Source organism: Ovis canadensis, chromosome 3 (genome assembly GCF_042477335.2).
Source record: "Ovis canadensis isolate MfBH-ARS-UI-01 breed Bighorn chromosome 3, ARS-UI_OviCan_v2, whole genome shotgun sequence".
NCBI classification, from domain to species: domain Eukaryota; kingdom Metazoa; phylum Chordata; class Mammalia; order Artiodactyla; family Bovidae; genus Ovis; species Ovis canadensis.
In genome coordinates, this window is record NC_091247.1 from 57089356 (window position 1) to 57113408 (window position 24053).

General features: G+C 47.3%; 1 protein-coding gene and 1 pseudogene across 3 annotated transcripts in view; one reads left to right on the forward strand and one right to left on the reverse strand.

Annotated features, from left to right (window-relative positions):
- Positions 1–319: 319 nt before the first annotated feature.
- The window catches only part of TCF7L1 (transcription factor 7 like 1), a 192051-nt gene continuing 168317 nt past the window's right edge, over positions 320–24053 (forward strand). The window contains exons 1-4 of one of the 3 annotated variants that reach the window (XM_069583113.1): positions 320–388; positions 1022–1144; positions 1227–1290; positions 1531–1658. In XM_069583113.1, coding sequence (XP_069439214.1) covers positions 365–388; positions 1022–1144; positions 1227–1290; positions 1531–1658 — 339 coding nt within the window. In that variant the 5' untranslated portion in view covers positions 320–364. Of the gene's footprint in view, positions 389–597; positions 1145–1226; positions 1291–1530; positions 1659–24053 lie in introns of those variants that run through there. The other 2 variants (XM_069583114.1, XM_069583112.1) reach the window with 2 other exon arrangements.
- Positions 19067–19857, reverse strand: LOC138436866 (small ribosomal subunit protein eS4-like; annotated as a pseudogene).

Sequence of the window (24053 nt, forward strand, 5' to 3'; positions counted from 1 at the left end):
GAACTGCGGCGGGGTGGGGGTCGCGTTGGAACCCCACAGGAAAAAGAGGAGCGGGAGGCCGCCGGACATATTCCGGGGTGCGGTACGTTTCTCTAATCCTCTACCCTAGGCAGGCGAGGGAGATCAAGCCGGGAGGGATCCAGCGCTTCGAGGACTCCGGGCACCAAAGGTCCCGGCGCGTCTGCGGGTCCGAAGCTTTCCCGCAGGGGGCAGTGCCGCCCGCTAGCGCGCGGATCCGGTGGGAGGGGGTGTGGAGCTGCTGCGGAGTGCTGGGGGTTATCGGGAAGAAAGTTAGGGGATGCCTAGGGGTGGGGGCGGGACCCGAGCGGTCGGCCCAGAGCCGGGCGCGGGCAGGGGGTGCTGGATGGGGCTCGGGGAAGGGGTCTGGGTGAGTCTGGCGGCCAGGCCGTGCGCGCACTGCAGGGAGGCACAGCCCGGGAAGGTGTGAGCGAGCGGAGTGCGAGTGTGAGGGCGAGTGTGTGCGCGCCGGGGCTCTCCGCGTTCCGCGAGGCGCGCGGGTGTCAGCTTGCAGCCGGGGCTCCTCCCTCCGGCCCCCCTGCCCCGCGCTCCGGTCCCTCCTTCCTTCCCCGCTCGCCCCTCCCCGGCGGGCCAGGCGCTGGGACGCCCCGGCGGAGCAAGCGGCAGCGGCAGCAGCGAGTTAGGGATCCCCGGGCTCCGCGCTGCCCTAGGGGCCCGAGCAGAGCCGCCCCCGCCCCCGTCCGGTCGCGCCGGCCCCGCTTCCCTCCGGGCCACGCCCTGTCAAAACTTTGTTGCTGCGGCCGCCGGGGCGGCGAGCGGAGCAGGCCGGCGAACGGGAGGGAGGGAGGGGCGGGCGCCGGGCCGGGCCGGGCGCGGGCGGCGAGGGGCTCGGAGAGCGGCGGCCCCGGCCCGCGGCCCCACCATGCCCCAGCTCGGCGGCGGCGGCGGCGGCGGCTCGGGAGGCGGCAGCGGCGGCTCGGGCGCCGGGGCAGCAGGCGGAGGGGACGACCTCGGGGCCAACGACGAGCTGATCCCCTTCCAGGACGAGGGAGGCGAGGAGCAGGAGCCGAGCAGCGACAGCGCGTCGGCGCAGCGGGACCTGGACGAAGTCAAGTCGTCCCTGGTCAACGAGTCGGAGAACCAGAGCAGCAGCTCGGACTCGGAGGTAAGGAAGCCCCCGCGGCCGACCCCGGGGACCCCGGCCCGGCGCCCGCTCACCCGCCCTCGCCTTTGTGTCTCCTTCGCAGGCGGAGAGGCGCCCGCAGCCCGCCCGGGACGCTTTCCAGAAGCCACGGGACTATTTTGCCGAAGGTACGTGCGGGTCCGGGCTGTCCCCGGCTCCCGGCCCCGCAGCGCTCGGCGCCTCGGCTCGGGTCGCGCTCGGTTCCCCTCGCCCCGGTGGCCGTGCTCCTGCTTTTCACCCCGGTCGGCCTCAGCCGTCCTGGGGCGCGCGTGGGGGGCGCTCGGATTCCCGGTCCCCACCCCGGGACCCCTGACCAAGGCGGTGTCCCGAGGGCCCCGGCCTCACCCCCGCTTTGGTTTTACCGGCAGTGAGAAGGCCCCAGGACGGCGCGTTCTTTAAGGGGCCCCCCTACCCTGGCTACCCATTCCTGATGATCCCGGACCTGAGCAGCCCGTACCTCCCCAACGGACCCCTGTCTCCCGGAGGAGCGCGCACGGTGAGTGCCCGTCCCGCCGCGCCCGGGCGCGCGGGCGGTCGGGGCTCGAGAGATGCGCCCCCGGGCTCGGCGACGGGGTGGGGGATGGGGCCGTCCCGGGAAGATCCCGGGCAGAACTTGCTTACGGAGCTGAACCACTCCGGCAGTCGAGGGTTAGGCTGCGCTGGGAGTGCCTGGAACATTCCCTTATATTCTCCCCTTTGGCTGGGGAACAGCTTCGGGGTCCACTTCTGGCGTTCTCCTTGGTGTTCGGAGTTCTTTGCTAGCGCTAGCGAAAAACTTGGATTTGTGCCGGTTGGGCGGGAGTGTATGTTGAGCGGGGCGTGGAGGGGGGAGGTGGTCTTGCTTTCTTCCTGGAAATCGGTCCGCTTTCCCTGGCAGTTGGGCAGTGGGGCCGGGGGAGGTGGGTTGGCGACGCTGCCCCGCGACTCCAGCTTCGCTGGGCAGCTAGAAGTCGGTTTCTAAGAAACCTAGTATTCGTGGCGGGTTATTCACACACACACATACACACACACCCTCCCCACCCCCATCCCTCGCGCTGGGGCCTCAACTTTTCTGTAGAGCTCGGGATTTTAAACTCGCCGAGATGATTTCGAGGGCGAATCGAGGCATTCTTCAAGTTGAGGAACTTGGCTTTTTCCCCCTTTGTTGCCGGCTTTTCTCATTTAAAGCGAGCGCTGCGACACTTTAAACCTGTTAATGGGCGCGCATTGTGTGCTGCGCGCTGGCATTTAGAGCGGTGATTAAGCAAATTGACCGGGCCCCAGACGACGTGCAAACGAGGGCGGATTCCTTCGCCCCCTCGCAGGCTCTAACTCCCGCCCCCCGCGTCGCGAGGGCTGCAGCCCCTTGGGCTGGCCGGGTTTTGTGTGTGTGCCCAGAGCTGCCACCCCACCCGAGGGCCTCCAGTCCAGGTGCTAGGTCCGCTGGCAGATCTTGGGTGAACGCCTACCTACTATGTGCCAGGCTCTTGCGCGCTGCTTGGGCGCCTCGCACTGCACAGTGGTTCTCTTTGCTTCCTGCCCAGTTTCCCAGCGCCTACCAGTTCGTGCTTGATTCGGGGTGAGAGGTGTTTAGCTCCTTAAGACTGGCCGGACAAACTCACTTTATGCTCAAGCTGTCCTTCAATGACGATCACAATTAAAGGGCTGCCTGGGAAACGCTGGTGCTGAATGGACCGTCCCTGCTGTATGGTCCAGCGGTCCGTGGAGAGCGGAGACGTGTGCGGAGGTTCAGAGGGGTCGCTCGGCAGGCCCTTGGGGCGTCCAAGCGGAGGCTGAGGACTCTGACCAACCGAAAGCGGAGTGGAGCCACACAGCTTCCCCTTTCAAGCAGGGAAGACCCTGCGTCCCTGGCCCTGCCTTGGAACATCCTGGGACCTCCCAAATACAAGTCTTGACTGTGAGCTGAAACGGGGCATCTGGTTGTTGCTTTTTCTCATTCATATAAAAAGAAAGAAGGTGTGAGTAAAAGTTGAGCAAAACAAGCCTTTGTTTAGGTTTTCACAGATTCTCGTCGGTGTCCGCAGATATAATTCAGTTCTGAAGGTTTTAGTAGGGTTTCTGTAACTGTGTATGAGGTCACACTACCACAGTTCCTTTTCTCCCTTTTACCTTTAGATGTTTGGGAAAAGGAGTCTGGCATTTCTGTGACTCAGCACCGATCCAGATCCATGTCCTGATGCAGATAAAGTCACCAGAAATGTTCCAAATATCACCAGTTATTTGACTGGATCTGGCTCTTTCTTCCCCCTTTCTCACTGCATGCTAAGTAGCTTCATTCATGTCTGACTCTCTGCCATGGCCTGTAGCCCGACGGGCTCCTCTGTCCGTGGGATTCTCCAGGCAGGAATACTGGAGTGGGTTTCTGGTGACAGAATGGTGTCAGCTCCCTGTCTTCCTATGCTGCCCGTCCCCTCCCTCTCAAGAGCCCAAGTGGGACAGATTTTGTTTGCGTCAGTCCCCTCCTTCCTGCTACCATCTTTTACCACTCTTTTTTCTTTTTACCATCTTACGTCTTCTTTTACTAAGAGCTCCCAAAGGCTGCTTCTTTTTGGTCCTGGGGCTTTCTGCTTACTGTATCCAGACTTGCATGGGACTTTTGGAGTCCTCCTTGGAGGAAGCTGAACTTTCCCCTCTACATGCTTTTGACTTTTCCCGCTCGTCCCTTCAGCTGTTCCTTGCCTGAGCCCATGTTGCCATCCTGCTTTTTCAGCCTCCAAGAACACTCACCCTCTCCCTGTTACCCTTCTTAGGAGACCTGGTATGTCTCATCTCCCTCTTCTGTTTCTATCTTGCCTCCCCGGTGAATTGCCCTTTCAGAAGTAAGTTCAATGCCTCCATCAATTCTGTGCCCTTTATGTGTCTGTCATTGGGCTTTGACCTGCCTGGTTATAGAGTTCATTGAAGTTTCCCGCGTTTATATCAGCTCAGTAGAACCTGCTAATTTGATCCTATCTTTGGGCATCAGTGACTGTTAGTTAAGCACTGGATTGTCTGGACTCTAAGATTGAGATGATGCTTTTCTGCTGAATGATTATATTAATGAAATTAATGTGATTCTAACTGTAGGCAAATTATGGGTACAGACAAAGTGGCCCTCTGTGGGGATCCCTGCCTGGTAAAATGTTTTAGGTGGATTTTGGGAGGAAAGAAGGGGGAGGAAGGTGGCTGAAGGGTGAGGGGAGTGGTGCCTGGAATGTGTGACCTGTTCTCTGGTCTTTTTTGGTTTCACCTCCAAATTTCACAACCCTGGGCTGGCTGCTCTAAGGTCTATAAGTGGTATAAAACCAGGCAACCTCAGTTCTCTTCTGCTTGGAAATACCAAACCAGAGGCAAAAATGAGATTTGGCTGGAGTGTTTTCAGGGTATTAATTGACCCTAGGAATGGCAAATAGCAGGGCTGCAGCACCCTCGCCCACTGGCAAAATTCCTTCCGGGACGACTGGGGGCCAGCCAGTCCTCCAGTCTGGCTGTCTCCTCCCCACCCGCTGTTACCTTTGCCCTCCACTCTGGCTTGGCTGGGAAGTGGCCTCTTCCTGAGCCTCTTTAGAGAAGAGGTCCCCTTAACCTGGGGCGTGTGCCAAGCCTCTGAGCCGTGATTCATTCTCCTCTGCAACCCCGGGGGACCCTGTGGCCTGTGAAGAGAGGGCTAACTGCCGCAAACCACCTTTCACTCCTTCCAAGAGTCACCCAAAATTATACGTTCATTCATGAAAAGACTTCACCAGTTTACTAAACCACCTCAGTGCTGTTGACTAAAATTTTGTTAGGAAAATGTAAGTCAACACAGAAGAAAGCAGATGTCAAAAATAGTCTGACAAGTCAGAACCAAAGAGAAAACGCGGAGTGTGGTTCAGCGAGTGAGCTACAAAGTGATAGGAGTTTTGAGTGTGACGATAGTGTGAGTGCTAACGACATTTGTTTGGGAAAAGAATGGTGGCAGGTAGAATCGCTGAGGAAATCGATAGTTTGGGGTCCTCTTTATAAATTTTAGAACTACTGTTGTGCAGCTCAAGCTCCAAGTTATGCCTACATATTCATACAGGCCATCACAACTCAAATTTCTGTATGCAATTCCTCTGTCTTCTAAACGTGGGCCCATTTTTTAAGTCCTTTGCATCCCATGGGCAGTCTTGCTGATGTCTGACACAGAGAAACCGAAGCAGAAATCTTTGTGTCTGTATAGCGAAGTTTTCTGGGGTTTTTCTGGAGTTGTATGTAAAAGCCCAGTCAAACTTTTTCTTTTGCAAGATCAGTATAAAAGATCAGTATAAACATGCTGCTTTTGGGAAAGTTCTTTTAAGTCATTTCATCTAAATATAACTTCTGTTCCATTTTTTTCTAAATATAACTCAGGGTTTAATGAGGGCTTTTCACATGGAATGAGCATTTATGAGGGCCCTGTCTGTGTTGCTGAAGTTTTGGCACTTAGATTGCTGGGGTGATAGTTGGTGACAGACTCTGCGGAGGGACTCAGACCTTGTCAGTCCCTTTTCTTTGAGCAGGTGGATCCGGCAGGCAATACCTGCTTGCTCTGTTATAATTTTGGAAAGTTTTAGGTTGGTTTCATTCTTCATTGATCTCACTTCTAGGGAATCTTGAGGAGAAAGTAGGTTAGTGCCTGTACACACACACATCTAACCTACAACGCAAAGTGTCCCAGGCTTTACAGTGATGTGCAGAGTTACCCCAAAAATTGTGGCATAAAAAAGGAATTTAAATGATTATCTCATTGGAAAATGCATTATGCAAGGATCCTACTTATATTCCAAGTTAGAGTCCATTTTTACTGGCTAAGCTGGGGAAATTCAGACTGGCATCCTTAAGATAAGGTCGTAACTCCTCGACTTCATCTGATATTCATTGAGGACTTATCATGGACAATGACTAAGGGTCTGTGAGAGTTAGCATGAATTAGAACCAACTTTGCCCTGAAGGGCTTAAAAAGTGAGTTAGGAAGAAGTCATGTTAGTACAGATCATTAGGAAGGTTCTTGTTAAGAGTCAAGATAGTTCAGAGGGAAATTCGAAGAATAAAAAGAGTTGAAAAATTGTTTTGGGCTGGCATGGTCAAGAAAAGCAGGTAAAGGAAATTGTTTTAAATTGGTCCCTGTCACTCACCATTCTTTAGTTCAAAGTAGTTCTTGCTGAGGGACTTCCCTGGTAATCCAGTGGTTAAGACTTCACCTTCCAGTGCAGAGGTCATGGGTTTGACCCCTGGTTAGGAAGCTAAGATCCCATATGCCTCCTGGCCAAAATACCCCAAAAGATAAAAACAAGCAATATTGTAGCAAAGTAATTCTTGTTGATAATAAAAAACTTAAAAGTAGTAAGGTGGTTAGAATAAAAAGTGGAAGTTCTGCACCTATGTCTTGAGGTAGAAGACAGCACGGGAGAGTGCAGGCATGGAGGAAGGGAAAGGTCAGGGCCATTTGGGCAATGCAAGTTCTTCCATTGGTCTGGAAAGATAAAGGGCCAGACCTTGAAAGCCAGTGAAGGAATCTGGTCTTATTTAAGAGGCAGCAGAGAACCATCCAATGAAGAAGGCAATGGCAACACACTCCAGTACCCTTGCCTGGAAAATCCCATGGACGGAGGAGCCTGGTAGGCTGCCGTCTATGGGGTCGCACAGAGTCAGACACGACTGAAGCGACTAGCAGCAGCAGCAGCAGAGAACCATCCAAAGTTCTGCTGGGAGGCAGTGTGACTTGTACTTGTGCTTAGAAGGACAATAGTGATTGTGGGGAGAGGACCTGGGAGGAGCTAGAATGCTTGGGACACTCAGGGGAGTCTAGGGGTGAGGTGAAAGGGGCTTAGAATATTTGAATGGGAAGGAAGGGTAGGATGTGGGAGACTGGCATGGTTGCTTGAATTGGTGCTTGGAGAGATGGTAGGTGGAAGGATGGAAAGGAAGGGAGAAAGGGAGAGAGGGAGGGAGGGGGTGGCTGATGTCACAGGTAATTGCTAATGTCTGAGCCTGGATGACCTGGGGGGTGACTTGGAGCAGGTGGGGCCCTGCTCTGCCATCTTTGCCTCCCCAGTGCTGGACGGATGCTTATCGTGAACTGTTTGAGCAATGAAGGCCCACACGAGTTTATCAGAGGCTCTCACTTGGAGGAACTGCTTAATCTCATTGGTGGCGCCTTGAGTTTGAGGGGATATTAAGGGAATAGCTGAAACTGAAGCAATAGGATGATGCAAGGAGCAGGAGAAGAAAGGAAGGGGAATATCAGAGCAGACCAGTCACTGAGGAAGAACGGAAAGGAGCGCTTGCCAAGAAGGGAGGAGAGCTTAGGTGCTGTGATGGCACAGAAGCTGGAGGGCAGAGAGAGGGGAGAGGGGTATCCTCAGGGTCAGATGCCACAGAGAGAGGTGATGAGAGGACTGAGAAGTCAAAAGGAGCTTTAGGAAGTCACTAATCAGGAAGTAACTGGTGCCCACAGAGAGCAGTATTCAGGTGTGTGGTGATGAGGTAGGGGACTTCCAGGGTCCAGGGGTTAAGAATCCGCCTGCCGATGCAAGGGACATGGGTTCGATCCCTAGTCCAGGAGAGATTCCACATACCAAGGAACAACTAAGCCCATTGTGCCGCAGGTGCTGAAGCCCGTACACCTAAAGCCTGTGCTGCACAGCAAGAGAGGCCGCTGCAATGAGAAGCCTGTGCACCGCAACGGGAGAGTGGCCCCGCTTGGTGCAACTAGAGAAAGCCCGAGTGCAGCAGGGAAGACCCAGCGCAGGCAAAATAGAGAAGTCGAAAAAAAAAAGGTCGGTAGTCAGGGATAGGTACTAGCTTCAGGCTTCTCAGTCAGGCGTCCAGGTGCTATCACCAGGACTGGTCCTGCAGTGTGGCCCATCGCTCAGCCAGAACCCACACCAGACTCTACACACATACACACACACACACGAGCAGCCTTCTACCTTATACATTTCACTTCTGGTCTGCCATAACCTGGATGGTGTTGGAAAACCAGACCCTGGACAGATGCGCTGTGGAAGATAGAGGGGAAGAGCTGCAGGCTGTGGAGAATCCTTGCAGGATGCTGGAGAGGGAACTTGTTTGTACAGGGTACGGTGGAGGGTGAATGGGAGAGAAGAGGAGGAAAAGGTGAGACTGAGAACTTTGAGAAGAAGGCAGTTCTCTTCCCTCATAGATGGAGGCTTCTGTGCACCTTCGTCTACCAAACAGTAGGCGTTGTCCTCCTGACTTGGCAGGCGAGCCCAAGAGTTGAAGAGGATGTAGAAAAATGCAGAGGTGGAGTTGCAGAGATTGAGGACGGAGTGCATTGGTTAGCTAGATGGCTTTGAGATTCTCAGAAAAACCAAGGGCAGGTTGGCTGGGGTTTTTGTTGGCAGTAGGCAAACCACAGGCCCTTTCCCTGTACCCAGTTATAAAGCCAAACTTGTTGGGAACCTTTTAGCTACATGTTAATAATGAAATGTTTGTGCATTGATTGAAAGATATGACACACACTTGGGTAATTTTTCCTTTTTTTATTGTCTGGAGCTGGCTGACTTTGATGGGGGATAGAGGTGGGGGACCAAAACCCAACTCATTTGCAGTCAGGGCCAGATGTTTGGACGTGATAAGTAATTGGGGATGGGAAAGGACTGACCGCATAAAAGCTTGTAGAAAATTGCCCCATGTTGGCTAATCTAATAATGTATTTTTAGAGGAGGTTTTTATATGTTCCATGTTTTATTGTCTTCTCCCTGGATTGGATTAAGGGAGCAATGAAATAATTGCAGTTTCCAAAACCTTGGCATTTGGGAATGAGGGAACATGGGGAAGGTAAAGGGGCCTTGCCTTTTCCTCCATGCTGTGTGTGCTGCCCAGGGAACATCTCTGGGGTACCGCGCAACTTCTTTCTGACATGCTCTGAGTTTTCCCTCAATTTTTCAAGCACCTTTAAGGTTCTAAAAGCTTTAGGTTCAGAATCCTAAATCTTTTCTTTTCATTATGCGTATTGTTCAGTCACTAAGTCATGTCTGACTCTTTGTGCCCCTATGGACTACAGTACACCAGGCTTTCCTGTCCTCCACTGTCTCCCCGAGTTTGTTCAGACTCGTATTCATTGAGTCAGTGATGCCATCCAACCATCTCATCCTCTGTGATCGCCTTCTCCTGCCTTCAGTCTTTCCCAGCATCAGGGTCTTTTCCAATGAGTCAGTTCTTCACATCAGGTGGTCAAATTATTGGAGCTTCAACTTCAGCATCAGTCCTTCCAATGAATATTCAGGGTTGATTTCCTTTGGGATTGACTGGTTTGATCTCCTTGTATAACCTACAGATTTTCAGGTGGAAAAATGACCTTTTAGTTTAGAAATACACTTCAAAATTGGAAAATTAAATGATAAAAATGTTTCCCTGAATATGGCCCTTTTCATGAGTTTTTGTGGAAGAAGTAAGGGATGAGACCCAGTCACCTGGAGTCCTCAGGACAGGAAATGAAGTCACAGGCACACTTTCAAACCATGCTAGCAGTTTAGAAATCTATTGAAAGTGAAAGTTGCTCTGACTCTTTGCAGCCCCATGGATTATACAATCCGTGGAATTCTCCAGGCCAGAATACTGGAATGAGTAGCTGGTCCCTTCTCCAGGGGATCTTCCCAATCCAGGGATCGAACTGGTGTCTCCTGCATTGCAGGTGGATTCTTTACCAACTGAGCTTCCAGGGAAGCCCCTTAGAAATCTATTGGGTTGGCCAAAAAAATCTTTTGGGTTTTTCTGTAATATCGTATAGAAAAAGCCAACAAACTTTTTGGTCAACCCAGTGTTTCATCCAAAAGGAGGAACAAAGCTCCAAGTTTTCATCTCAGTTGAAGAAAATGAATATAAAATAAGTGTAAACAGAAAATTCAGAGAAGAAGAAACGTTGAATGTCTGCTAAATTTGTGAATAGTTAAAAAAAACCACCATTTTTTGGCCACCAGATTAACAAAGGTTTTGTCTTACTAAGACTGTTAAATGGCAAATGTGTGGTGAAGTGGGTGTTCTTAGTTGCTGTTCTTGAAGGCTGTTGACAGCCCACCCACCAGGAAAGCACTTGGCAATGGTTGCTAAAACTTGAACACTTGTGACTGCTTCTGACCTGCTAAGAAATAAATACTTGCTATTGTCATTTTGCTGCTGGGCAGACAGACTTGTAGAGGTCAAGTATCTTGCTAAGGTCACACAACTGGTCATTGACAGCACAAAGATTTGAAATTGGTTGAGTGCAAAGTCTGGGTCTTCCCATTCCACCCTTGTGACTTTCTACGCATGCCTGATGCCACTAGCTCCTCCCCCTCTTGGAAGAAGGGCAGGTGACCTTTGTCTCTCTGTTCAGGAATCTGTGAGTTATCAGTTTGAGTGGAGGGCGGGTAGGTTTGTTCCAATTTGGACCTGAGAAGATAGCTTCCCAAATAAATAGTTGTATAAGTGAGTGAGCAGCTGTGGTTCAGATTCTCCCTTTAGTACTGTCTTTGCTCCACAGGTGTTTAGCAACCTTTAGAGGGCAACCCCAGGAGCTTCACTACTTGTTACCTTCAGAGAAAACAGTGGTTATCTGCTAACATAGACATGAACTTTTCTGAACCAGGTTGAGGGACTGTCTTTCCTTGTTGAAATTGGTGAGGCCTGGAGGAATACACAAGTGTGTCTTACAAGGAACGATGCAGGAGGAACAGGCTGGCTCCTACCCCTGCGATTTGGATTACAACATAGTTTGGTTTACAAACCGAGCTCTGGTGAACTGAGTATGCAAATATTATTTTCTGATTGTGCATTTTGTAAAATATTTTATAAATTGGTTGCTTTTAAACAAGCTCTTTAGAAATTAAAAATCCCCCCAATCACTTGTAATTTGTGAAGTAAATTGACTGTGAAAGAAGTAAATGCTAAATATTTACACAGATTTGCAGACAATGTGTTAGTCCCCATCACCGCCCCTTTTCTCTGTGTGTGTGTGTGCGCGTGTGTGTAAGATGGTTTAAAATTAGGAATCAGATAATATGATACATTTTCATTCGCTTCCCAAATTTACCTTCTAGGTAGTCTCTTTCTGAAAATAATAGCATGGTGGAAAGAGTAATAAGGGGCTTCCAGGGGTTGCAACTCCAGTACTCTTGCCTGGAAAATCCCATGGATGGAGGAGCCTGGTAGGCTGCCTGAGGTCGCTAAGAGTCGGACACGACTGAGCAACTTCACTTTCACTTTTCACTTTCATGCATTGGAGAAGGAAATGGCAACCCACTCCAGTGTTCTTGCCTGGAGAATCCCAGGGACGGGGGAGCTTGGTGAGCTGCCATCAGGGGTGTGCTATAGGGTCGCACAGAGTTGGACACAACTGAAGCGACTTGGCAGCAGGGGTTGCAAAGAGTCGGACATGACTGAGCACTAACTGCAGAAGTATGGTTGATAGATGTTGGGGAGGCCCCAGAGGTCCTGGCTAAGCCCTCCTGGGAATTTGCATATTACAAGGCACTAATCTCAGTGAGGTAATTGTCTTATATACTTTGTAAAGTAAACAGGTCCGTTATTTGTAGGAATGTCTATAGAAAGTATGTCGTGTGGAAGAGCAGAGATGTAAATATGAGATAGTAACTGTGATTAAGAAATAGATGGATCTGATGATAAGGAAGAAAAACAGAAGAAATAGAAATGGCGGTATGAAAAGTTCAGTTGGGGATTGACGTGTACACACACTGCTGTATTTAAAATAAATAACCAACAAGGGAGAGAAAAGGGAAAAGAAAAGCTGATCAGTTTATGAATCCAGATTTGTTGGCAGTAGTGATTTCTGATGTTTGGGACTATGCTCTTCTCTGTAAATTCCAAAAAGGTTGTAACGGAGTCACTAGAATCAGATGGATTTATAACACATACCTTATAGGAGTGCTCTGAGTGTTCCTCCCTGAGATTCTTGTGCAAGGACTCTGCTTGGGTACTCTGCAGCCCTCTGAGCCAGGAGGGACCATCCAGCTCTCCAGTGATAAGCAGCGCAGGCTCAGGGAGATGGTGGGCTTCCCCAAGATCAGATAGTTATGAGCGATGAAAACAGAGTGGGAGCTCAGCTGTATCCCCTGGAGTTTTACCCTCCCCCTGCATTGGAGAAGGAAATGGCAACCCACTCCAGTGTTCTTTCCTGGAGAATCCCAGGGACAGAGGAGCCTGGTGGGCTGCCATCTCTGGGGTCGCACAGAGTCAGACACGACTAAAGCGACGCAGCAGCAGCAGCAGCAGCAGCTACTCAGGGAGATCCGCAGCAACTCTGGCGGAAAGCAATGCTGTGGAGAAAATGCACCTCAAAATATTTCTTTGTTAAACTCAAACACCTGACCCATAATGAATGATTCATAGACATGTGCTGAATGTTGACAGCATGAATATTTAAACCTCGATATTTTTAAAAAGCAGCCTGTAGGCACCTGTAGTGTTGCAAAGTGCTCTGTTATACCGTTTACAACTGGTACCACGTCTGATGGTACAATCTCCGTTTTATCCACGAGGATGCTGAGACAGAGAGAGTAAGTAGAAGAGTCCAGAGTCACCTCTCCTGAAGGTTGTAAAGCCATCATTCCAGCCACAGTGCTGCCATTTCCCCTCTACTGAAAGTGGACGGGTCAAATTAATGTAAAAATGCCATTTGGAGCAAGATACAAAGACATGGTATACAAGTGAAAAAATGAGTAATAAGCAACGTCTCTACATTCATTCGTTTCAGTGGCATCCCCAGCCCTTTAAGAGGAGGAACTGTAATCACTGTTTCTGCCTGGGGTAGAGTCAGAGCCTTAATGGTTGGTGTCTTTATAGTTTCAGAGACGGTATTCATTGCAATCTTAATCTTTCTTTGCTTGTCTTTGCTGTGCAGCTCCATGTGATCTGCTTTTGTCCCTTCAGTTTCCCCTGTGTTTTGCTTTGACATCTTGAGGAGGTCAACTTGGATCCTTAGATCCCGCAGTATGCAGTATTGGTCTGTACATCTGGTGACTTGGTCTACTGCCTACTGCTGCCCCCGACCAGCCCCCCTCACTTGTACATGTGTCCGTATTTGTATGCAAATTAGATACAGCCATTTCTTGTTAATCATATCATCTATTTAAACATTTCTAGGTGGGTTGCATAAAGGAGAGGTATAGTGGTAGTCTTAGGGATACATGAGATGAAAACACATCATATTTAACTTACAGCATAAATGTTTCTGTTGATAAAATGCTTGTCAGGAATAGAGACATCGGTCTGAAGCTTTGAAGTGGGAAAGAGATCTTCACCCATGTGTTCCCAGACCCTCCTAAGCAGAGTTAATACAGGAAGGAGTGGAGAGGGTAAGAGAGTCTAGAGTTAGCCAGAGTCCCTTAATAAGTGTTCCTTTCACCTTGCGCTGAAAAGAGAGAGGACCGGTGGAGAGAAGCCCAAGGATTGAAGGGTAGAAAAGCATACTCCATTGACCAGCAGTGTATGTAGCTAAGGGGTCTGCGACTGGGGTTTGGCTGCAGTCAGACCTTGGACTCTAGCCCAGCCATGGTCTGGCTCTGTGCCCCTGTGCCCCAGGGCCCTCTTAGGCAAAATAGGGATAGTGGTAGTATTTGAGAGTCACTGAATTAACATTTTGGCTGAATGGACTACGTTTTAAAACCAGGATTTGTTCAAGGCTTAAATTAAATAGTAACATCATAGAATGAGTCTCTGGGATATAAGAAGAAATGTCAGTATTATTACAATTTTACTAATATGTTTAGTGACCAAAATTTTTAACTAATATTTTAATACATGGATATTTTCTTGCAGTATTTTAAGATATTTTTTAGGAAACGATGAAACGGTACCATCAGGGGAATGCTTAAAGTAGTTAGCACATCAGCTTCAGTACTTAGTGCATGGTTTTGAAGTTTACATGGTTATCAGTTCCCTTTGAAAAGACTTATATATCACTTTCAAAAGATTATGGGTTTGGGGACCTCCCTCAAAATCTGAAGTTAAAGCTTCCCCCCCTTTCAGTGTAGTGGGTGTGGTTCAGTTCCTGGTTGGGGGGCTGTACCTTGTGGCCAAAAACCCAAAAAGTAAAATAGAAACAATATTGTAACAAATTAAGTCATTTTAAAATGGTCTGTATCAAACAAACAACAAAACGGATTAGTGGTTTGTGTGAGTTCTTCATCTATCAATAGGATGATGTGCTTACAACTAATTCATACACACACGTTTTAACTTTTATTTTGGAATAATTTTAGACATAGGAAAGGGTGCAGACTCATACGGAGAATTTCTATATACTTTCCCCCAGATTTCTCCAAATGTTAACATTTATTACCTTTTAAAAATCTTTCTTTCTTTAACTTTTTTTCTGAATCATTTGACAGTAGTGACAGACTAGATAGCTTTGTTTGTCCTAAAACCGAGGACATTTACCATGATATAATTATCAAAACCAGGAAATTAACATAAAGACAGCCCTGTTGTCTCAACTACAGACCTTATTCAGATGTTGGCTGATTGTCTTCCTGGCTTTTGTAGTAAAAGAAAATGTTAAAAATTTTTGGTGGGGATGGGAGGTGTCCAGAAGGTGCCTAAGACTGTGTGCTATTCTTAGTTGTCATATATTTTTACTCTCCCTCAGTCTAAAATAGCTTTTTTTTAAAAAAATGATTTTATTTTTAGTCTCCCTCAGACTAGAAAAGTTTAAAGAAAAATAATTTTATTTATTTATGGCCATGCTGGGTCTTCGTTACTGCACAGGCTTTTCTCCAGTTGCAGCGAATAGGGGGCATTGCTCTTGGTTGTGGTACGTGGGCATCTCATTGCGGTGGCCTCCCTTGTTGCAGAACACGGGCTCTAGGACACGTGGGCTTCAGTAGCTCTAGGGCTCTAAAGCAGAGGCTCTGTAGTTGTGGTGCACAGGCTTAGGTGTTCCACAGCACATGGGATCCTCCCAGACCAGGGATCCAACCCTTGTCTCTTGCACTGGCAGGCAGATTCCTTACCACTGAGCCACCAGGGAAAACCCTAGAACAGATTTTTGAACTGTGTCTTGTATTGACTTTTTAAGAATACAAGCCATTTATTTTGTAGGACCTTGAACTTTTTTTCCCCTAATGTTTCTTCAAGTAGATTTTGGGCAAGAATACTGCAAAATTGATGTCCTTCTCAATGCTTCTCCTAAGAGGCACCATCTATTTTTCCCATTCATCAGTTCAGTTCAGTTCAGTCGCTCACTTGTGTCCGATTCTTTGCGACCCCATGAATTGCAGCACGCCAGGCCTCCCTTAATTTTGATCATTTGCTTAAAATTTGGTCTACCAGATTTACCCAAGAAAGTTACTGTTTTTTAATGTTTCTTTGTGTGTGGGCTTCCCTGCTGGCTCAGAGGTTAAAGCGTCTGCCTGCAATGCTGGAGATCTGGGTTTGATCCCTGGCTCGGGAAGATCCCCTGGAGAAGGAAATGGCAACCCACTCCAGTATTCTTGCCTGGAGAATCCCATGGACAGAGGAGCTTGGTGGGCTACAGTCCATGGGGTCGCACAGAGTCGGGCATGAGTGAGCGACTTCACTTTCACTGTGTGTGTATATGTGTGTTTTAAATTTATTTTTAATTGGATGATAGTTTCTTTACAATGTGAAAGTTACTATTTTTACTGTTTGTGATTATGAGTATCTTGTGAGGAGATACTTTGGGACTATGTAAGTATAGCATTGTTTATCACTTTCAACTACTGGTTTTAGTATCCACTGATGTTTCTTACCAGAAACAGTTATCACTGTGGTTGTGGCCAAATTTTTTGTTTTATTTATTTATTTTTGTATTTTTGATGAACATTGTATGGTGGTTGGATTTTAAAGTTTGTTATTTCAACTCAGGAACAGTTTCTCAGCTCTGTAAGTTGTTGAATTGTTTAGCATATTTCTGAATACTGAGATGAAGGAACAAGATGACTTAGGTCCTGTTTAAAAAATAATAGTTTGTTCTTCATAGTTTTTATGATCTTTATTATGCCAACATCAATGATAAATCAGTGATTTACCAAGAATTTAATGGCTCACGATTTTGAGATCTTGTGAAATATTGAGGTAGCAGAGTTGACATTTTGTTCTGTGTTCCTCATAGAATGTAAAGAAGTTCCTAATTGGGATTTTTAGGTTCTTATCTGATGACTGGAGTTTCTCCTAGTCTGTCTAGATTTTCTTAAATGCAACCCCAGGGGTCTTTAAACCTGTTTTTCTGTCTCCTGTATTTCTTAAAAATCATTAGCTGGATCTAGATTCTTGATCAGGCTCCAAGGTTCTCGCTCTCCTTTTAAATTTTATTTTATTTTTTAATTTTTTGGGTTCTGTAAATTGACTTTCATAGACTTTCTTTTACTTCTTACTTTATTTTTGCACGACTCTTTCATAAATGGCCTTTCATGGAGAGGCACTGCAAGTCAGCCTGTCTCTGTATTAGCAACCACTGATGATCATCACCCACATCACCTGTGAGCAGTTTCAAACTGGCCATAGTCTGTTTGTGTCATTGCTTCTCCATCTATCAGCTGTAACATTTTTAAAAAGAGAAACTGCTGCTGCGGCTGCTAAGTCGCTTCAGTCGTGTCTGACTCTGTGCGACCCCATAGATGGCAGCCTTCCAGGCTCCTTCGTCCATGGGATTTTCCAGGCAAGAGTACTGGAGTGGGGTGCCATTGCCTTCTCTGAAAAAGAGAAACTACCTTTCATCAACTACTAAGTTACCTTAGATCAGAGATCGGCAAACTAAGGTCAACAGGCTAAATCCAACCCAATGTTTATTTTTGTAATTAAAGTTTTATTGGAACAGCCATGCCCATTCATTTGCATATCATCTGTGGCTGCTTTTGCACAGCAGCGGCTGGGTTGAGCAGTTGCCGCTGGGGCCATAAGTGGCCCATGTCTGCGTGTATGCTCACTCAGTCGCCAAGTCATATACGACTCTTTGTGACCCTATAGACTGTAGGCTGCCAGACTCCTCTGTCCATTGGATTTTCCAGGTGAGAATACTGAAGTGGATTGCCATTTCCTTTTCCAGGGGATCTTCCTGACCCAGGGCACATTGGGTCACTTGTCAGGCACATTCTTTACCACTGCGCCACCTGGGAAGCCCCATAAGTGGCTCACATTGCTGAAAAGATCTGGCCCTTGACAGAAACAGTTTGCTGACCCCTGCTCTAGATCATATGGAAGAAGCAATTTAAATGTTTGATCCTTTCTCCAGTTTTCAGTTGTTGTCCTATTATCCTGCAAAAGTGACTGCTGAATTTTTTTTTCTTAATATTGTTACAGATTCATGGATGTAAACCTATTTGGTATAGTTCAACTGATTTACAATTATTATCTTTATTGAAACTCAAATTAATACATCTTTAGCCAGCGGGAGCCTTTTCAAGTTGGTTCCTGAGGTTTTGTGTATACAATCTTTGTGCATACAGTCTTTGATGCTTCTGGGATTACTGGTATGGTGTTCCAGGTTCATCTTGTGGATTTCCTGCCGTAGACCTGGGGCCAGATATTTCTAGGATCTCTGCTTCTTTTCAGTGAAAGATGTTATTTAGAGACCATAGTCTGAATGCTAAGGGTGCATATAAAGCTCCTAAAGGGTGTTCTGTTTAATGTTATGAGTGCATTAACTAATCTGTAGAATTTGAAAGTAGAATGTAATAGCTGTGATTTTAAAACACATAGTCACTTCTTTTGTACTAAAAGTATGTAATGCTCTCTTTGTGTGTGTATTTATTTATTTATTTGGCTGCATGGGGTCTTAGTCGTGGCGTGTGGGATCTTTCTCATTGCAGGATCTTTCCGTGCGGCACACGGACTCTGTAGTTGTGATGCTTGGCTCGGTAGTTGTACCATGCTGGCTCAGTAGTTGTGGCAGGCAGGCTTTCTAGTGCTGGCTTGCAGGTTCAGTTGCACCTTATCATGTAGGATCTTAGTTCCCCTCTGCAGGGATCGAACCTACGTCCTCTGCATTGAAAGGTGGATTCTTTACCACTGGACCACCAGGAAAGTCCTAATGGTCTCCATTTTTAATGTCCTCTTAATAATGTTGTTAATTAATCCTCCTATTTAGTAATTTTAGTTGTACATTAGAATTGTTTTCTATCTTTCATGCTTATATCCTTTCAATAAAATATATGCTTATCTATTTCTTCCAGTCGTTAGCATTTCACTGGATAAAGCTCACAAGATTTCCACCCAGATTGCATGTGGAATGCCTCCCTGTTTTTGAAAGGGTTTGTTCAGATAATGACAGCAAATCCAAACATGCTTCATTTCTCTGTTTCTCACATTGTGACAGTAATTAGATGTATTGGTCACCTCTGTGACCACATGCTCATCCATCAGGCAGAATTACAGGTCTTCTGAAGACTGAAGCTGAAACTGAACAACTGAATGCCGAGGCCATATTTTTATATATTCCTAGGACCTGCCTCACAGTTGCAAAGTACTACATACTGAGTACGTAGTAAGGACTTTGTTAAGGTAACCTCGTTATCAACTTTGGTGGCCTTGGCTTTTCAGGTCTCCCTAGCCCCTATGAAATTTAGTCTCTGTATTGTACCATTCCTTGTATGAACTTGTGTTCAGTTTTGGATTGCTGGTTTTGTAAAACCCATATGCTTTGCAATCCTGGCTGTCATATTTCCCTTTTGATCACTGTTGCCCCTAGCACAGTGCCTTGTACACAAAATCTGTACTATATGGTTATTTGGGTAACTGCACTTCCCTCATTTTAGCACATCATATATAATAAAATAAACAGCAAAAATCTGGCTTCCTCCTGGACATTGTTAGGTTAACAAGGGAAATTTATCATTCACTTTTGAGAACTTTCAGGTATGATCTTTTTGCTTTTATTAATCATTTGGTATTATCTTTAATTAAGTACAAAGACTTTTCCAGACACATCACATAGAGATCATTTTATCCACTGCTCTGTTTGGCTGCCAGTCTCTTGTCTCTCTGCTCAGCAATGGTAAGGTGAATACCCTTTCCACGGGGAAGAGAGAATCACGGTTTGTTGCCTTTGCCAATAACGAAAATGTTCGAGAGCCGTGTGGCAAAGCTGTTGCCGTTCGCATCTTACACATACATGAACTACTGCAAAAGAGCCTGGATGTCTCTCCCGGTTTGTAATCACACCAGTTCTTCCCAGGTTAGCACCTCCAGTCACCGTGCACAGGTTACCAGTGTCAAATTTGATGAAATCAATAATCTTGCCAGTCTCCAAGTCAATCTGAATGGTGTCATTCACCTTAATGAGGGGATCAGGGTAACAGATGGTACGAGCATCCTGGGTTACCAGATGAGGGATTCCTTTTGTCCCCACAAATATCTTTCTTTGCACAATTTATACTTAGCCTCCTCAGATGTAATATGATAAATAGCAAAGCGACCCTTGGGGTCATAGATCAAACAAAAATTCTCTCCAGTCTTATCAATGCTGATGACGTTCATAAAGCCAGCAGGTAGGTTATATCTGTGCGGACTTTGCCATCGATCTTAATGAATCGCTGCATGCAAATCTTCTTTTCTTCATCTCCTGTTAGGGCATACTTAAGTCTGTTCCTTAGGAAAATGATTAGGGGGAGACATTCCCTCAGCTTGTGGGGGCCGGCAGATGGTTGAGGGGCAAACACACTGGTCAATTTTTCCAGCATCCAATGTTTTGGAGCTGCTACAAGTTTCAGGTGCTTCTTGGGACCCTGAGCCATGGCTGTGCTAGGCACAAAAAGAGCTCAGGTGTGATCTTTGTTTTTTTAAAAAAATATTTATTTATATTTGTTTGGTTGATTATGTCAGGTCTTAGTTGCAGCGTTCAGGGGGTGGGGGCTCAGGATTTGAGCCATGAGGGCTCTCTAGTTGTAGTGCGTGGGTTCTAGAGCAGGGGTTTCCCCCCCCCCCTCGGGCCATGGTACTGATGAGGGGCCCATTAGGAACTGGACTGCACAGCAGGTGAGCAGCAGGTGATCAAGTGAAGCTTCGTTTATAGCTGCTCCCCATCCCTAGCATTTTCACCTGAGCTCCGCCTCCTGTCAGATCAATAGTGGCATTAGATTCTCATAGGAGCACGAATCCTACTGTGCTTGAATCATCCCCAAATCATTCAGGATGGGTGCAAAAATTGTCTCCCAGGAAACTGGTCCCTGGTGCCAAAAAGGTTGGGGACTGCCATCCTAGAGCACAAGGGCTCTCTCTAGTTGTGGCTTGCAGACTTAGTTGCCTGCAAGCGTGTGAGATCTTAGTTCCCTGACCAGGGATCAGCCCTGCATCAACAGCTTTGGAAGACAGCTTCTTTACCACTGGACCACCAGGGGAGTCCTGGGTGTGATCTTTGATAAGTTGACCACTGGTGGTTGATCCTTTTAATTTTCCTTAAAAAAAAAAAAAATCATTTGGCTGCACTGGGATCTTCACTGTGGCGCTCAGGATCTTTAGCTGCGGCATGTGGGAACTAGTTGCCTGACCAGGGATTGAACCCCGGCCCACTGCATTGGGAGCATGGAGTGTTAGCCACTGGACCACCAGGGAAGTCCCTTAATGCTACTTTTTGTGAAGATTTCTTCAGTTCATCCCAGTTTAAGGCTGTACATTCTTTTAAAAATGAAGCAGATGTCTGTGCTGGAGACAGAGTTCCCACTGGTATGTAGCTGTGGACTTTCCTTCATCTGTAATACTGGGGGTATGTTAGCAGTTGTAGAAGCCATATGTTTTCATAGGCCTTTGCCAAGGAAAATACTTTAGAATTACATTAGCAACTCTAAGGTATTTTGGCTGTTCTGAGAGGACACATGGTAGTTTTCCAATTATACAAACAAGAGCTTTTGTTTTATGCTGAAGTTTCTTACAGGCTTTGGGAACAATAGAGCCTCTATCAGCATTTCCCAGAGTAACATCCTAGGGATGTTAAGAGGTAGTACTATTGCTTCATTTCTGCAAGAATTTAACATGCCGGTGTGGTCTCTTAGGGGGGAGTGTGCTATGCAAGAGTCCTCTGGCTTATTTGACCAAGGCTTTCCTTGTGTTTGGAATACTACCATCCACCCAGTGTCCCTCACCCCATGCACACATTTCACTTCATAGTCCCTGGCTCCCAGCCTTAGATGTGGTCCCTGGTGCAAATGCTGAGCTCCCTGTACTTGAGCACATTGCTCTGCTGGTAAATATGTGACTTCACAGTGATCCAATAGGCGCTGTCTTCTTTGGAGCCTCACCTCACTGAAGAACTTGGGGAAGGGGCCTGTTTTCTATGGGATTCTAGCACCAGGCGTTTATGTGTTTTCATTTATTTATTTTTGGCTGTGCTGGATCTTTGTTGCTACACAGGCTTGTCTCTGGAGAGTGGGGTTTCTCTCTAGCTGCGGTGCTCAGGCTTCTCCCTGCACTGGCTTCTTTTTGTTGCACATCACGGGCTGTAGACCACGTGGGCTTCAGTAGTGCAGTTTCCAAGCTCTAGACCAGTGCTTCCCTGGTAGCTCAGATGGCAAAGAATCTGCCTACAACTCAGGAGACCCGGGTCGATCCCTGGGTTGGGAAGATCTCCTAGAGAAGGGAATGGCACCCCGCTCTAGTATTCTTGCCTGGAGAAGTCCATGGATAGAAGAAGCTGGTGGGCTACAATCTGTGGGATCACAAAGAGTCAGACACAACTGAATGACTAACACACACAAGCTCTAGAGCACGGGCTCAATAGTTGTGGTGCATGGGCTTAGTTTCTCCTCAGCCTGTGGGATCTTCCCCGACCAAGGATTCAACCCATGTCTCCTGCTTTGGCAGGCGGATTCTTTGCCACTGTGCCACCAGGGAAGCCCAGCACCAGGCGTTTAGAAGGCTCTTCACAAATATTTGTTGGATGAGTGAAGGGTCTGTCGATCCCTTCATTCTGAATAGCATCTCACAGGACCAGAGCTCTAGCAAACCCACTTTGGGAACCATACCTTGGTCTTCACTTTCAGTGTGAATAACTGGAATTCTGATAGACCTTCATAATGCTACTGAATGTCCTCAGTGCATCCACCTAGCAAGGAAAACTGTCAATATTTTTAAAGATGAGGCTCAGTCTTTGAAATCTCTTGTCTCAGTGGCACGTAGTTCCAATCAGCTGGGATTGGAACCTTCATTTCCTGATACCTGTCCCTGGGCCCATTATCCCCAGACAGCCTGCAGCCCCCTCTCACATTATTAGTTACATAAATGGGAGCTGGTGTTCAGGCCATGGGGGAGGGAGAAATCAGATGCCTCTTTGTGTACTCATTAACGCAGGCCGAACAAAAGGCCCAGCTTGGTTTTCAAGTTCAAGTTTGGCTCGCATGTGGTCCTCAGTGGAGATTATGATCTCAGGTAAATTAAAAACAAATGTTAAAGAAGTCATAATGAAGTAGACGGAGTTCAGGATTCTTGTTTTTCAACACTGGGGTAAACAGACCCCTCTCTAAAGCAGACATTCACCCCCCCTTTTCCACTTTACCTCTCTGCCCATCACTATGGTCACTGTTCACTTTTACTTCAGTTAGCCGGGCCGGTAGGTGTGTATATATGGTCTCATGTCAGTATGCTCAAGTTTGTTCACCCGTCTCCTTGCTTTTCTAAACCAGGCAGGTAGACATTTAGTTCAGTCTACTATCGCATCAAGTAAAAAAAGGAATTGCACACTTGACAAAATGCCCCCTTCCTTGGGCAAGGCCCCCGGTGGCCTGTTCAAGGGAGCTCAAGGCCAGCACGTGAGGCGAGAGTACACAGGATCCTCCTGTGTTCTCCTCCCCCAGGCCGAGTTCCCAAGCATATTCTTGACTGGAGCTGGGGAGCCTTGGGGCCCAGTGATTTTACGCACTAAATGGGACTCTGTATGTCTGAGCCAAATTAAGTCTGCGGGCAGTCTTTACGAGCACAGTAACCGTTTTTACAGATGTAAAGAAGCTCAAAAGTACTGTGTATGTTTGCAGTCGCAGTCCCTGTAAAGTTTCCATGAGCACACTGCAAGGGCTCTGTCCTCGGAAATTTAGTTCTGTTCTCACCCTGCTTACCTCGTCACTCTGTCAAAGCACATGTCATATGAATGTGTGGGTGTGTGTACACGATTAATTCTCCGGTGGGGGCAGTTTTGTCCCCCAGGGGACAGTTGGCAATGTCTGGAGACATTTTTGGTTGTTACGACTTGGTGGTGGGGGCAGCGGGGAGTTACTACTAGCATCTCGTGGGTAGAGGCCAAGAATGCTGCTTAACGTCTCAAAAGGTACAGGATAGTTCCTCACAGCAAAAAAATTATCTTGCCCCAAATGTTCATAATGCTGAGGCTGCCAAACCCTGGTGTACAAACAATATATCAAACATGAATAAACCATGTGCATGTGTGTGCATGCTCATAAACATATGTGGCTATGTGCATATGTCATATGAGTACATGCATATAAAAGGGCTTCCCAGGTGGCTCAGTGGGTCAAGAATCCGCCTGCCAATGCAGGAGCCAAGGGTTCGATCCCTGGGTTGGGAAGACCCCCTGGAGAAGGGCATGGTAACCCACTCCAGTATTCTTGCCTGGAGAATTCCATGGACAGAGGAACCTGGTGGACTATAGTCCATGGGGTTGCAAAGAGTTGGACACGACTGAAGTGACTGAGCACGCACACACACGATGGATATACATGCTGCACGGCATGGCCAAAAAAGGGAAACAAAGCAAGACTGGTACCTGAATTTCTCTTCTTTCTGAGCAGTACTGTTTTGCAAAGGTAATAGTCTCTTTCTTGAGGGTGTTCAGTGTCCCAGAGGAGTATTGCATATATTGACTCACTGAATCCTCAGAATGAGCCTACTGGTGGGCACAGTGGTTATTCCTGCTTTACTCTGGAGGAAATCAGGGCTCAGAGAGGTCAAGATCTTTGCCTGAGGCCACTCAGCCTTCAAGGGGTGG